The sequence below is a fragment of the Dromiciops gliroides genome, chromosome 1, assembly GCF_019393635.1.
Source record: "Dromiciops gliroides isolate mDroGli1 chromosome 1, mDroGli1.pri, whole genome shotgun sequence".
Lineage (NCBI taxonomy): Eukaryota > Metazoa > Chordata > Mammalia > Microbiotheria > Microbiotheriidae > Dromiciops > Dromiciops gliroides.
Window position 1 is genome coordinate 156,131,121 of NC_057861.1, and position 16,041 is coordinate 156,147,161.

General features: G+C 35.3%; 1 protein-coding gene across 1 annotated transcript in view; it reads left to right on the forward strand.

Moving 5' to 3' along the window:
* The window catches only part of MMP16 (matrix metallopeptidase 16), a 387,096-nt gene that overhangs the window by 357,405 nt on the left and 13,650 nt on the right, over positions 1-16,041 (forward strand). The window contains exons 8-9 of the mRNA XM_043962815.1: positions 5,017-5,167; positions 10,382-10,497. Of these exons, the coding sequence (XP_043818750.1) occupies positions 5,017-5,167; positions 10,382-10,497 (267 nt within the window). The remainder of the gene's footprint in view (positions 1-5,016; positions 5,168-10,381; positions 10,498-16,041) is intronic.

Below are 16,041 nucleotides of genomic sequence, written 5' to 3' on the forward strand. Positions count from 1 at the left end.
CAGGTTAGATATAGTTATTAATAATTAATTTTTATACAATATTTAATGGTGAGCCAGGTAGGAGTTTCTAACCTACTAACCTGGTAAATATTTTAATAATAATAATAAATAATAATAAATAAAAGGGCCACTAGGAAATTTTTTTAAAAGAAAAAAAATTTTTTGCCACCCACTGCCTCACTTACTTTAATTTTTTTTGAAAACCTCTCACAGAGAAAAGCCTTAGCATTTATACTGAACCATGATTGAATATTTGTTTTACCTGTTGCCTTTTTTCGTTGGGGTATTCTGGGACAACATATTGTCTCACTTTAAAACGATGACTAGTTCAGTATTTTCTTATGGCCTTACAGGACTTTTCCTCATCTATACTATAAAAAATGTTTGGAATGATGGGATGAGTGAGTCTATTTTCCCCATTGATCCCATGGTTAATATTACTGGAGACATTTTCACTAATTTTGACCCTTATTATGCTAATATAGTAATAGCTCTAGCAATTGTAATTTTTTTCTCTCCATTACTAATATTCTAGCATGGTATTTTCTTATACAACTCTGGAGAGAGAAAAGGAATTGTACCCATAGTGAGCCATGTATTAAGAGGGATGCCAGAGCTAACTCTACTAAAAACGACCCAAAGTTAGAAAAAGATGTTGACCAGTCTTTAAAAGCAGGTCAGCAGAAGCCTCCTATGCAGGATGCTGCAAAGCCTAAAAGCAGAAACATCCTAGCACCTGCACTTTCAGGTCAAACATTTAAAAATAAGTATAAGACCCCCAAAGTGTGTCAATATTGTGAGAAGCAAGGACACTTGTTGAGAGAGTGTAGAACCAGAAGGTGTGAATTGAGACAGGTAATGTGTGAAAGCCTTAATGACTTTTTTAGGGGCAATAGGAATAATCAGAGAAACTTTTACCAGAGAAGGAACAACCAAGGCAGTTACAGGCCTTATTACCAACAGAATCAGAACAACTTTAGAAGACCCTATCAGGAAGGTACAGAAGGACAGAATCAGGGCAATTATAGGCCTTATTATAAACAAAATCAAAATAAATATAGACCTTATCAGGGAGATACAGACAAGCAGAGTCAAAACAGGTATAGGTCTTTTCAGAGAGTTATAAAGGAGCAAAATGAGAATAGTCACAGACCCTCTCAAAAGGGTACAGATCAGGGAAATATGGAAAAATGTACAGGGGAAGAATGGACAACAGTAAATACTGAAAATTTTATTTTTCTAGACTTTAAATACATTAACCCTTTTATTCCATTCCATTCTCCTCCCCAGAGTAACAAACCTCATGTGACCGTTAAAGTTGGGGACACATATTATAATTGCTTATTAGAAACCCAAAGAGTGGCAAAATTAACTAAGAAGCAGCTAAGGGACATTCTAGAAGCAGCTGGGATTGCAGTCAATGGATACCCTGTTTTGGTAAAATTATAAGCCACTTGTGGCTCTAACAAAAAATTCTTTCCAAGTATCTTTACAGCTGGATTCCCAGTATCTTTCAGCTGTGGCAGAATTGAAGCAGGCACCTTGGCCTGCTGATGTTGCTGTTCCTGTTCCTGCTTGGACCCAGTTGGTCCTCATCATTTCATTCCACCTGCACCATCTGTAGGCAAAGAACTTCTTCACCAAGAGCATATGGTTCTAACTTCTAGAAAGGGTTATTGAACCTTCAGCTTCTAAAAATGGTTATTGAACCCTATTATTTGGTTTGTAAGACAATTAATGGACATTGAGCCTTGCTAATGTTTAAGTTCTTTTGGTAAATTGCTTATCACTTCAAGTATGCTGAAGTTTAAGGGTTTTTTTTTTGATAAATGGTTTATCAATTTAAGTATCTATTGTTTTGTTATACTAGACAGAGAATTCATGAACAAGATGATGTGGTTTATTGGTCTAATGAAGATTTTGTAATAATGTTTAATATTATCATTTATATTCATTTATCATTGATATGTCATTGTGACTATGTATATAGCTTTTATTATCCTTAGTGAAAGAGTAGTAATTTTGTTGTATTGGTCATTATACCACTTTCCCAATTGACTCTGGATATGGTTTGGAATTATTGTATATATTGCAAGTGTGTATTTAGTTATGCAGAGTAACACGCATTTTTACCATCATATTTTCTTTGGTGAAATTAATATGAGATTTTTAAATTAGATGAGTACACTCCATGATGCAGGCCTTGGAAAAAATATATGTACAACAGGAGGAAAGACAGGTACACTTAAGATGCCCTGAGGAGGCTGAGAGAACAGCCATTCAGTGAAACCTGGAGGCAGGATTCCCTTAGTCCAAATACATTCAGTAAGTTCATAGTTTGCTGATAATAGCAGCTATATAGGGCACATCTCTCACTCCAAAAATAGTCTGGTGTCATGGAAGCACCAGCCCATGAACCTAGTTTAACTTCATTTGGTTTTTCTTTTTTTATTCAGTCTGGTGACATGGTTAGAATCCATCCACCTGCGGCCTAGCACAATTATTGGATGTCTATGCACCACATGCTGTGGTATGGTAACCTTTCCATAACATTTTCAAGTGTCATCATAGACACATTACTAAATTTGGCCTTGATCCAGACATATAATTGTAAAAAGTGTTATTAATTTCATAACTATCTCAATTTTCTATTGTTTATGGATATAGACATCCTCCAAAAGAGTGGACTCCAATATATTGTATATGTATAAAGTTCAGATTTGTTTTGTACATTTTGAAAAACTTTCACTGCTTTTTGAAGAACTTTCACTATTTAAATTGAACAATTTTGGACAATGCTATACTAAAGATTAGTGAAAGCTCAGCAGTATCCAGAGACAACCAGCAGTATCCAGAGACAACCAGCAGAATCCAGAGACAACAAGAGACAGCCTGTATCCAGACCAGAGTCCAGTACCCTAGATGACATCTCAACCCTCCTCCAAAGACAAGATTTAAAAGACTTTAAACAGTCACTTTTGTTTCTTCCTACATACACCATCTGTGATGTGTATTTTCTGCAGAGGCCTTCCCTCTGTGGACCTTATCAAAGCATGAGTCCATGAGGAATTGTCCCTCTGGACAAAATTTTCTTTTCCTGTGTTGTTATTGACATTGTGTCCTAGCATGGGTTATGGTACTTTGTTTTGGTGCTTCATCAAGGAAACACTATGTGTTTCTTTTCAAAACAAAGGGGGGACTGTGGAAATTTATTTTGATTTGGGGACCCTACCTTTAGGCTAAGATTAGAAAGCCTTAGGCCCTCAGGGTCTCTTCCCCTTCTCCTCAGCTTCAGCTGAGCCAAAAAGCCCCATGGGCTGTACGAGATGCCAGGTCAGACAGCTGGGGGGAAAAAGCCCCCAGTTCCTTCCGACCTGAGCAGAGGTATCTGAGAGATGCTGGGCTCTGGCGTAGCCTGTGCTGAGGCACGTGAAGCTGGAGCCCCCCCCCCCCCACCAGCTGCAGCCCTGGCTGGCGGATTAGCTTGGTCTGTGGAGGCGCAAAAAGTCCCGAGATTTGAGTGGAGATAAGAAAGGGATATATAGACCTGGGAGTTAGACAGCAAGGGTTCAGTCAGACAAGGACGGATGAGAGAGGCTGAGAAGAGGTGCGGACAAGGAGACGGGGGCTGAGAAGAGGACAGGGATGAGACAAACAGTAACACAGGACTAGGAGCAAGGAGGAAAGGCTAGCGGACAAGATTAGAGGGGCGGCAAAGGGGGCAGAGGGCAGACTGATGGAGCAGACAGAAGGTCTGTGAGAGAGAAACACAGGGGTTCAGCGGTGGCAGTAAGGAGAGGAAAGTTAGAAGCAGGGGGATTTACAAAGTGAAAGGGGCTCAGAGTTAGAATAAAGTGTAACATGCCCTGAGGCGAGAGGTGGCTAAGGCCCTTATTGTATTAAAAAATTTCCAAGCTCAGCAGGTGGGAAAGAGACGCAGTGGAAACAGACCACAGGAAACCAGTCATGTTGTACATTTCATTTCCCTGTATTCCTAATTTTAAATAGTATCTCATAAACAAACTCTGCTTTAATTATTTAGTTAAGAGGCTTCTAATATTTTGCTTGTCAATTTGGGAGTAGAGCAGTGTGGTGGAACTTTATAAACAGCCCACATTAAATTAACAGCAGTCAGATAGACAGTTAGTCAACAGTCCCAGATTAGTCCTCCACTCAGATTAGCCCCAAAATTAGCCCCAGTCAGTTAAAAATATTCTACAGAAGTCTTCTGGCCCAACCCTCTATTTTTTTAAACAGATAAATAACTTGGGTCCAGAGAGTCTGAGTGAATTACCCAGTATCACAATAGCAGAAATTTGGTTTGAACCCAGGTCCTCTGACTCAAAGTCATGTCAATTTTCACCATACCACTCATACATTTTTTTTTACATACTTACTTTTAGTAAAACCTATTCTAATGAAGAGGAAGGGATTATCCACAATGATTTGATTAAATATGTGAATATGTATATGCAAACATCCTCACCAAATCCTCACATCATGACACTCATGGCTTTTAAATTCCTGGTTATTTTCATCCTTGTTACCTTGGCCAAGACCTCTCTGAACTTCAATTTCCACATCTGTAAAGTTAACGTGTTAAGTTCTAAGTTCTTTTCTGCAAATATATCATCCTATATTGGCAGCATAGCCTAGCAGACACAGTCAGCCTTGGAGCCAGGAGGACCTGGATTCAAGTACTAAGTATAACACATACTAGATATTTGACCTTGTGGGATTAATTGCCCCTGGTAATTTGGTTTCTAGGGAATTTTATAGGAGTGTAAGTTTTGTACAAGTTGTTGATCAGAATCAATGAGAGGGAATCACGACATTAAGAGTACCCAATATCTATAAAATCAAAGGTCCTAGCCAAAAAAATATATATCCTATAGGTGACTTATTCAGTGATTCTAAAAATACATAATATGCTTTACATCACATTCATTTTGGAAAAAACTTGTACAAATTATATATAATTATGATTTCTGAATTTAATGTTTGTATTTTGTACAGGTAACAAATACTGGGTGTTCAAGGATACCACTCTTCAACCAGGTTATCCACATGACTTAATAACACTTGGAAATGGAATTCCCCCTCATGGAATTGATTCTGCCATTTGGTGGGAAGATGTGGGGAAGACCTACTTTTTCAAGGGTGATAGGTAGGTATATATTTTACATAATTTATTCCATCCATGCCTTTAAGGAATATATGAATCACCTTGCAGAAATCTTTTTTTCTATTTTCTTGTATAATTACCTCCATAAACATACTCGTTTTTAGGAACCTGGTTATGTATATGTAAACAAAAAGCTATCATTTGAAAGATATCTTTCATCCAATAATATTTTAAAACATTTTTCCTAAGAACACTGAGAAAAAAAGTAAGATGATCAAGTGAATACCATTTCATTATGGCTTTCATCTCAGTTAGATCTGCTTATTCCCTTAAGGTCAAAAATGAGTATGTTTAATTTAATATATAGGTTTCTCATTGAAATGGCATTTTTAATAAAATCTCTTATTAATATATTTCTTTTTGTACATTTGTCCTCAGTTGTTGTTTATCTTTAATATAACATTATACATATTTCTTGGGAATATTTTCTTTCATGATTTCAGGAAAAAAGTGATGAGCTCGTTTTCCAAAAAGTACTATTTATTTAGTTTCCAGCAGGCAGGTAAGATTATAGCCAATCTAAACATTATTGTACAAAGTTCTTTTAACTTAAAATATGATTTTCCTATAGTGTTGCATTCCATTTCAGTTTTCTGTTTATGTTATTTTTTTCTTCATGCTTATTAACTAAAAGAAAGAAACATATTTATTGGATATTACAACTCTGAACATATCACTTCCATTCTGTCTGAGGCCCAGTATCATCTCTAAAATGAAGAGCTTGGACTAAATAACTTCTAAGATTCTTTCTAGAGCTAATTTAGAGATCTTCTCATTCTACTTTGGGTAATTGATTGTCATTATAATCACAATAGCCTAACAGATAGGAAACTAGCTTCCTTGTTCTCTTCATACTTTAAGGAATTCATTTACTCTCTCTGGGCCTCTGTTGCCTTTTCTGTATAATGAGCAATGTAATGACCTCTAAGGTCCCAATCTGCCCTAATTTATAAAAATCTGTGAATTTAGTATACATGCAGGGTCACAAACATGCCTAGACTAAGAGTTATGATAAATTACTTTTAGGCGGGGAATGATATTTGATATTAAAAACCCACTGTTAAATTATTATGAATGTTCTACTCCATGTTACTCTTAATTATTTCTGCTTGATAGGCCTAGGTAAACCATATTTCTATGATTTGAGTGAAATACAGTATTGGCCTTAAATCCTTATCCACCCAGAGTCAGTTCTGCCTTCATGTAAGATAACATGACTTCCTTGTGAAAATAATTCATTGACTCAACATTATTTTATGAGGAAAAAGTAAATAACTAAATAATATTCCTTGACACTTGAAACAGAAAGCATTTCAATTGCAATTGATTGGAAACAGTCAGTCTCTACAAGGAAAAAAAAATAATCCTATAATTTGTCTCCTGCAGTTCAGAATGTTTGTTTCAAAATTTATTCTTAGTTACTTGTTTTGTACTTTCATATTCTTGAGAAAATAGGTAGGAATCCAACTTTACTCAATAGTGGCAAAAACTTAAGAGATATTAAATCATAGTCTTCAAGTCAAGACCTTCATAAAAATGTACTTAGCAAAGCATTAAAATGAAAGAACCATCCAAAGAAACTTCTATTGATAGGGAAGTTGCTCCTTAAAGCCATAAGACACATAATGATGCTCAGCAGGACATAAGTGCAATACAGTATGGAAGCAGAAGAATGAGGTACATGAGCCTTGCCGAGATAATTGAGCTATAACAAGATATTGACCACCAGTGGGAGTAAATCCATATCCCACTAAGCTTCTCAGGACGTATTATTTATAACATTTTTTCCCCTTAATGGATTGTTAGACTTTAATTCCCCTGCTGATTTTAATTGCATAACTGTGCCCATTCAGGACTAGGTGCAGCACTGTGTTGGATCTTTGCTGGAAGGGGAAGAAATGAAAAAAAGATTTGAAGGACTTCTGAGGGGACAATATGAGTGCCTAGTGATAAAGGGACCATATCTGTGTGAATTACTTACCATACACATCAGATATTTAAATGAAACACTTTCGGTAGTGATTAAAAATTATCATCTGGGTACAAAGAAGGAATGACTACTCACATATGCAAAAAAAAAGTCATGATTGTCTCATTTTTATTTTTCTGAAACCTGTTCAGTGTATAATTTAAAGTGTAGCATATTTTAGTTAGTAAAAATCAATGCACAGTATTTACCATGAATAATTATAATTTTTTTCAGTAGCTATGGGTAGAGTGGACATTTAAATTATTTTATATTTATATAGCTACATCTTTGTGTTTCTTCAACTGTTACTATTGAGGTCAGATCTTGAATCATTAATCAGAGATTCTATATGATATTTGTGATTCCTATGAACTATTGTTGTTGTTGCTGTTATCATTATTATAATTTTATTATGGCAGTTGGGAGTATACATCTTTCCATGTATAAATGCAAACTGTTTAACCTTTGTTAATTTTTTTATATTTTTCTTTCTTATTTACCTTTTTATGCTTCTCTTCAGTCTTATATTTGAAAATTAAATTTTCTGTTCAGCTCTGGTCTTTTCTTCAGGAATGATTGAAAGTTCTATACTTCATTAAATGTCTATTTTGCCCCCTAAAGGAGTATACGCAGTTTTCCTGGGCAAGTGATTCTTCATGGCAATCCCAGCTCCTTTGCTTTCTGGAATATCATATTTCAACCCCATATCATTTAATGTAAAAGATGCTTAAATCCTTTGTAATCCTGACTTTGGGTACACAGTATTTGAATGGTTTCTTTCTGGCTGATTGCTTAACCTAGAAATTCTAATTTTAACTATAATATTCCTGGGAGTTTTCATTTTGGGATCTCTTCCAGAAGGTTATTGGTGAATTCTTTCACTTTCTATTTTACCTTCTAATTGTAGTACATCAGGGGAGTTTTCCTTGATAATTTCTTGAAATATAATGTCCAGGCTCTTTTTTTTTTATCATGGTATTTGGGCATTTCAAGAATTCTTAAGTTCTCTCTCCTCAATCTATTTTCCTGGTTAATTGTTTTTCCAATGAGACATTTCACATTTTCCTCTATTTTTTCATTCTTTTATTTTTTTATGTTTTTTTTATGTCTCATGGAATCATTGGCTTATACATGCCTGATTCTAATTTTAAAGAAATTATTTTCTTTACTTCCTTATCCAATTCTACTTTTTAAGGAATTGTTTTCCTCAGTGAGTTTTTGAATGCTTTCCCCATTTTTGTGCTCCTTTTACAAAGCTATTGACTTTTTTCATGATTCTCTTGCATCACTCTCGTTTATTTTATCAAATTTTTTTCTACCTCCCTTATTTGATTTTTTAAAAATCCTTTTTGAACTTTTCCAAGAATTCATTTTTGGCCGGAGATCAATTCACAGTTTTCTTTTAGGTTTGCATGTAGACCATTTTGACATTGTTGTCCTCTTCTGAGTTTGGGTTTTGATCTATGTCACCATATTACCTTTTTAAAGCCAGCTTCTTTGTTGTCATTGTTGTTGTTGTTGTTTGCTCATTTTTCCACCCCATTTCTTCATTTTCAATTTTAAGTTAAAGTTGGGCTCAGCTCCGGGAATTGAGGGGGCGCTCTCTCAGGCTTCTTGTGCTGGGATTTGGAGCCTTTCTGCTTCCCTTCACCAGGGAAGCAAGGTCTCATTCCTGGCCTGCATTAGGAATATGGAGCATTGCTGCTGACCTACTCTGGGTCTCAGCCTTGCTGCTGACTTGCCATGGCACACCTTGCTGCTGATTGGCCTGGCCACCATGTGTGCTGGACTGTGCACCTCTTTTATACTAGTGAGACAGACCTTTCCTATTGACCTTCTAAATTGCCTTGGGCTAGAAAATTGTTTCAACCCCATCGTTTTTCTGGTTCTGTCACTCCAAAATTTGTTTGGAGCTCTATTTATTAGTTATTTTGGAAGTGTATTTGGAAGAATTCAGGTGAGTTCCTGACTTATTTCACCATCTTGGCTCTGCATCTCATGCATGTCTTTCTCAATCTAATTTAGCCAGTCAATTGCTGTGGGTTAACCTTAGTTACTTTAAAAGCACCCCTCTTCAGAAAGAAAAATAAAAAAATAAAAATACCCCCTTTTTCCTCAATAGAATTGTTCCTAGTTTGTTTTTGTTTCTGTTTTTTTGTCTTTAGAGATTCATGCTTAGATTAATTCTTAATAGTGGCATCTCTACTGGATTTACAACCTGTAGAAGTTTGTTATAAGGCCATACCCCTGTCTTTGAAACTTTTAATATATGTTTTCCTAAAATATGGAATTTATAACAGACTGACTGTTTTTTTTTTCCTCTTTTCCTATAATTAATGCTAAGATGGAGTGGCCATTTATCCAGTCTTCCCATTGTTTCTGCATCAGCAACTAACTCCTATTCAGTAAGAATCTGGTCCATGATAGTAATGTTTCTTATTTGTTGCTTCGACTTTCAAAGATGAATTTATAGTTTAAGTAGTAATAATTTCTTAACTGCTCTGCTTTATTCAATAAATCTTTAGCTGATGCTTTGATTTTTCAAGTCTCTCATCACTAAATATTATACCATAAAACTTTGTCCATGTTTTGAGACCTGCCTTTCCAACCTTAAGTCTATTTCTTCCTTATATTCAAAAGTTCTATATGATGCTGCCAAGACAAAATTATTCATTTATTGAAAAATATGAGCAGATTACTACAGCTTGCTTTCCATTGTGGAATCAAAGCTTTTTGTAAGCCCTAAACTAACTAGGAAGAAAATGCAATAGTAGTCAAAATCTATTTGTAGATAGTAGTTGAAAGAGTATAATTTTTACATAAATTTATATAGGATGGATATTTATGATGAAAAGTCCATCTGCAATAAATATAAGAATGAAGAATGTTTTCATTTTTTTCATTGAATTTTCATTCTTCACAGATTGTCTTTTTCCTCTCAGATTTTCATTCTTGCAGATGTTGCAAGTGATAAGTATTCATCCAGATACTTGCCTCATTATCAAGAAGATTTGATCCATTAGATAAAGTGTAGGAACGTTTTGTTTTATGTCTAATTTTCAAATATCTACATGTTTTCAAAGAACTCTATTACTCAAAATAAAATTTGTTTGCTCTTCTTCAGTGATAAAAACCACTACTTTTTTTCATAAAAGCTTTAGTTCAGTTTGCATTTTAGCTGTCTTACTTGTTTTTGCATTTTGTCCTTTTTTTTTTTTCAAAATTAGATATTGGAGATATAGTGAAGAAATGAAAACCATGGACCCTGGCTATCCAAAACCTATCACAATATGGAAAGGTATCCCAGATTCTCCTCAGGGAGCCTTTGTACACAAAGAAAATGGTATGTCTATACATTTCATTCCATTAATTCCTGTACAATTTTTTTTTCATTAATCATTGAATTCCAGCAAATAATTGGAGAATAATACATTACATTTCAGTAATCCTTCACAAGCCTGGTACTCAAACCACTTTTTCGGGCAAATGGAAACAGACACACAGATATATGTGTACGTATGTGTGTGTATATGTATATGTATGTATATACATATGCTTCTATACAGGTATTTTATATACATGTATATTTATACATATATGCATGCGTGTACATTTGTGTGTATATATGTATGCATATACATATACATATATATGTAATTTCCAAAAGTCTGTCTTATTGCAATTAAATTCTTAAGGTATTAAAGCTTAAAATTATACTATGACTTTTGAGACACCCTATATATAGTTTCCTCCCTTGCCCCAATTCTTTTTCATAATGTTATTTTTAATTTCAATCATCAGTGAATGTTTTTACTTCATTGGTACAAATTATTGAAATTGTCCTGAAAAAACTACCTCATGCTGTGTAACTACATTTTCTTAAATTGTTTTATAACAAATGCTAGACAATCAAAATCAGAGTTAAATTAAATTAAAAGAGAAAACTCAATTTTAATTAAAAACTTTAATTCTGCTCTTGTTATATATGTGTAATGACATAATTTATAAGCAACTATACATTTCTCTTTCTGACTCAACATGTTATTTGCAACTGATCTAACTCAGTTTCACTTGCAACCCAAAACTGGAGTGAGAAGGGAACTGATAAAGCTTGTACCACTTATTGCATTTTCCCTTCTCTTTTGATGGGTAAATTTCATGAAAGCAAATTGGTGATTTAATATGATCTAAAATCTGAAATCCTAGGCCTGTTTTCATACTTTTATGATACTCTCCCCCCACTCCACCCTGAACTCTCAGATAGTGAGACTTTATAAAGAAGAATACTAAAAAAGGAAAATAGTTTAGAAAAGCTAACATTAAACAAGCTAAACATTATTTGTAGTGATCTATACTCATAGGCCTACCTTTGAAAAGGAGCAGGGGAAGGTATTGGAATAGGCTTCTTAATAACTATGGATTCCATATGCCTTTTGCCGTAACAATAGTAACATCAAGATGCCTAAAATAGAGAATTTCTTTAATTTGCTCTATGACTTCATTTTTGGGTCAAGAACTTGGGCTCTTATTTTTTCCATCTTCTTTTGTTTTTCTTTTAGTTATAGAATTTCTTTCTTATACTTGGCTTTGAGAAGGAAGCACAAGTGCATTACAAAATAAATTAATGTTCTTCCCCCTTTAGTTTAAAAAGATTTCTCAGGAAGACTAGAATTTCATTGTTAGGCAATATTAAATATTGATTGAGATATAGAACCTTTGAGTTAGAAGAAAACAAATAATTTTTTAATAAAGGTGTCATGGACGGGGCAGAGCCAAGATGGCAAAGGAGAGTCTGTGACTCTCACAAGGTGAAGATAAACCTGAACACTGCCTCCCAAATAATGCCATAAAAACCAAACAACAACAACAAAAACCCCAGGGCAGCCTAATGTACATAAGAATATAGTGAGACTATTTTCCAGCCAAAGATGGAAATTGAGATTATCTGCTGATCAGGCTGAGAGAGGAGCTCAGGACCTTGGCTGGGCCCAGCCAGGAACAGACCATGCCTCCATTGCCTCAGAGTCTTCAGTACCAACAGCTTCTGATGTTCAGTTCACGGACCAGTGAGGGGGTTTGGTGGTTACCCAGGGTGAAGTAGCTGCAGCCTCTGCTGGAGTTGGGGAAAAGTGCCTTGGTTCTCAACTATTGGGCCAAATTGAGTGGAGGGAGCCCAGTGGGAGAGGGGCACAAGCATGCTGAGCTTCCCACCATAGAGAATCAGATTTCAATCAGACAACTGCTGCTGGGTTGAGATGAGTAGGCAAAGAAAACAGTGGGCAGTAGACAGGTTCTTTGGGGAAAGGGTAGACCAGAATACACCCTCAGAAGAATATAATAACAAAGTCATAGCTCCATTATCCAAAGCTTCCAAGAAAAATATGAATTGGTCTCAGGCCATGAAAGCACTCAAAAGGGACTTTGAAGAGAAAGTAGGAGAAATAGAAGATAGATTTAGAGAGATGGAGGAAAGAATGGAAAGAGAAATGAGAGTGATGCAGGAGAGTCGTGAGAAAAAAAGTTAACAGCTTGAAAAGTCAAATGGGAAAGTAGATAAAAAAGCTCTCTAAAGAAAATAATTGCCTAAGAATTAGGATTGAACAAATGGAAGCTAGTGACTTTATGAGAAATCAAGACATAGTAAAGCAAATCCAATTGAATAAAAAATAGAGGGTGATATGAAATGTCTCCTTGGAAAAACAGCTGACCTGGAAAATAGATCCAGGAGCAATAATTGGACTACCTGAAAGCCACGATCAAAAAAAAAGAACCTTGACATCATCTTCCAAGAAATTATCACGGAAAATTGCCCTGATTTTCTAGAAACAGAAAGTAAAAAAGAAATTGAAAGAATCCACCAATCACATCCTGACAGAGATCCCAAAAAGAAAACTTCCAGGGACATTATAGCCAAATTTCAGAGATGCCAGGTCAAGGAGAAAATATGGCAAGCATCTAGAAAAAATAATTCAAATATTATGGAGCTACAGTAAGGATAAAACAAGATCTAGCAGCATCTACATTAAAGGACCAGAGGGCATGTAATATGATATTCCAGAGGGCAATAGAACTGGGATTAAAGGCAAAAATTACCTACCCAGAAAAGTTGAGTATAATTTTTTCAGGGGAAAAATAGGACTTCAATGAAAAAGAGGACTTTCAGGCATTCATGAGGAAAAGACCTGTACTGAATAGAAACTTTGACTTTCAAATACAAGATCCTAGAGAAGCATAAAAATGTAAACAGGGAAAAGAAATCATGAGGGATATTAGAAGATTAAACTGTTTACATTCCTACATGGGAAGATAATAATTCTAACCCATAACATCTCAGTATTAGAGCATCTGAAAGGAATATACTTAGAGGGCACAGGTATGAATTGAATATGAAGGGATGATATCTGTAAAGCATTTATTTTTTGTTTATCCTTGTTTTTCTGTGGGGCAGGCAGGGTGGGGTGGCTTATGTTTGGGCCTGGATGTGGGCTCAGGACCTCCTGGGTCCGGGACTGGTGCTTTGTTCACTGTGTCACCTAGCTGATCCATGATAACATCTTTAAAATAAAGTTAAGGAGTAAGAAGAATGCACTGGAAGAAAAAAAAAAAGGTGTCATGAATATATAGATTTCTTACATAGCACCATGAAAGAGAATTACCCAGTCTCTTTTAGATGACCATGAATATAAGGAGTATAATAACAATAATATTAATAATAATAAACTTGGAATAATAATTAATCATAATAACAGCAAAATATCCGGTAACAAAACTTTGAGATTTATGATGTGCTTTAGCAATAGCTAGGTATCACAGTAGATATAACTGGGCTGGGCCTGGAGTCAGGATGACATGTGCAAATACGGCTTCTAATACTAGCTGTGTGACCCTTGGCCAGTAACTTAACCTCTGTTTATGTGTTTCCTTAACTGAAAAATGGGGATAAGAACAGTGCCTAACTTGTAGGGTTCTTGTAAGGATCAAATAAGATAAGATTTGTAAAAGCACTTAGTATCATGCCTGACACATAATAGGCACTGTAGAAATGTTTTATTCCCCTTATATTTGTTATAACACTTCATTTTTACAACATTGTGTCCTTATTATCCCTATTTTACTGAAGAAGAAATTGAGAAGAGTTTAGTGAGTTGTCTAGGGTTATACAATTTGTTAGCATCTGAGGAAGTATTCAAACTCAGTTTTTCCTGATTCCAAGTCTTACACTCTATTATATCATCTTGCTGCCTAGATGACATAGAAGGCAGCCATGAAATTGTTGAACAGCTTTAACTGTTAGGAAATTATTTTGTTTTTATGTGCTCAAACTGCCTCCCTTTAACTTCTATCTATTTCACCTAGTTCTGTCTAAGCTTTCCACATTTGAAGACAACTATGAAATCTCCCTTTAGTCTTCTCTTTAAGTTAAGTATTCCCTCTTCCTTGCATCATTTGTTATACTATATGGATTTCAGACCCCTGGTTGCCATTTTGGAAAGCATTCTAGCCTTTTATTTTTGTGTTTTGTTTTTTGGTATAGATCTGGGATTTCACTGATGCAAGGAATTCCTGGTGTGGAAAATCCCTTAAGCAGTGCAGAACAGAGAATGGCCTTTGTCACTGAGGTGTTATTTATTCCTAACAAAACAGTCCAATACAACCTGTGTAACAAATATACCATGTTGCCACCCACTTTGTCAAAATCCCTTTTAAAATAGGGTGACCAGAATTGTATGCAACCCTCCAGATATGGTCTGACCAGCACAGAGTATATAATAAAAGTGGAAATATCATTAACCATGAAGTCTAATACTTTTTACTAATGCCACCTAAACTTACATTAAAATATCAACTAGCATTTATATAGTGCTTTAAGGTTTGCAAAGTACAATTACTATCTCATTTTTTCCTTTTATATCCATTCTGGAGGTAAGAGGTATTCTCTGCATTTTGGAGATAAAGATGGTGAAGCAGACAGAGGTAAAGTGATTTTCTCAGGCTTACACAGGTATCAAGTATATGAGGCCGAATTTGAACTCAGGTCTTCCTTACTAATGTACCACCTCATTGTCTTTTAATAGACTGCAACACATCGTTGGTTCAGTGACCTAACTAAAACTAAAGAATTTAATTTGGAACAAATATCAGAGGCCATCTAGTACAAGTCATTCCTGGAAAATTTTCCCTTCTACATCAACAATGACACCAATTCATTCAGGGATCACTTGAAAATCTCTTGAGAGTGAACCCCACACTTCTCAAGGCTTATCTTTTACATGTAAGCTCATGCCAAGACTGTCAAAATCCCTATTCTTTATCTGTACTTTCACCTTTTAAACCTAAAAAGAGCAATTTATATTGCTCCCTGGTTCCATCTTGTTGAGCCCAGAATTCTATCCTGTTGAGATTGGTTTGCTTCTTCATACTGTAATCTCCATTTGTTATCTCACCCAGGTCTTTTAGGAACAAATTCAATTTTGGTTACTTCAGAAATCATTTCAGTTATCCATGTATATTTTCTACCTCTTGTGTCTTCCCTAGTGACATATGAGAAAGAACTAGAAACCATTTTCTGCCATCCAGGAACACTTGAGGCAAAAATACATGTTGACATAAGATTGTAACATGTGTACATGAATTGTGAGCTCCTCCCTCAGATTGTAAGCTACTTGAGTGCTGGGACTTTCTTTTGCCTTTTGTCATATCCACAGACTTTACTTAGCACAGTGCCTGTCTCAGAGTAGGAAATTAATAAATGCCTATTGATTTTCTGACAAAGGACGATCAGTGAATATTAGAAAACCTACTGTGTCTATTCAGCTAGAATAAGCAAATACATAAGAAATGAGAACACAAGATGAGCAGTGAAAAGAGAGACTAATCAGGAAAGACT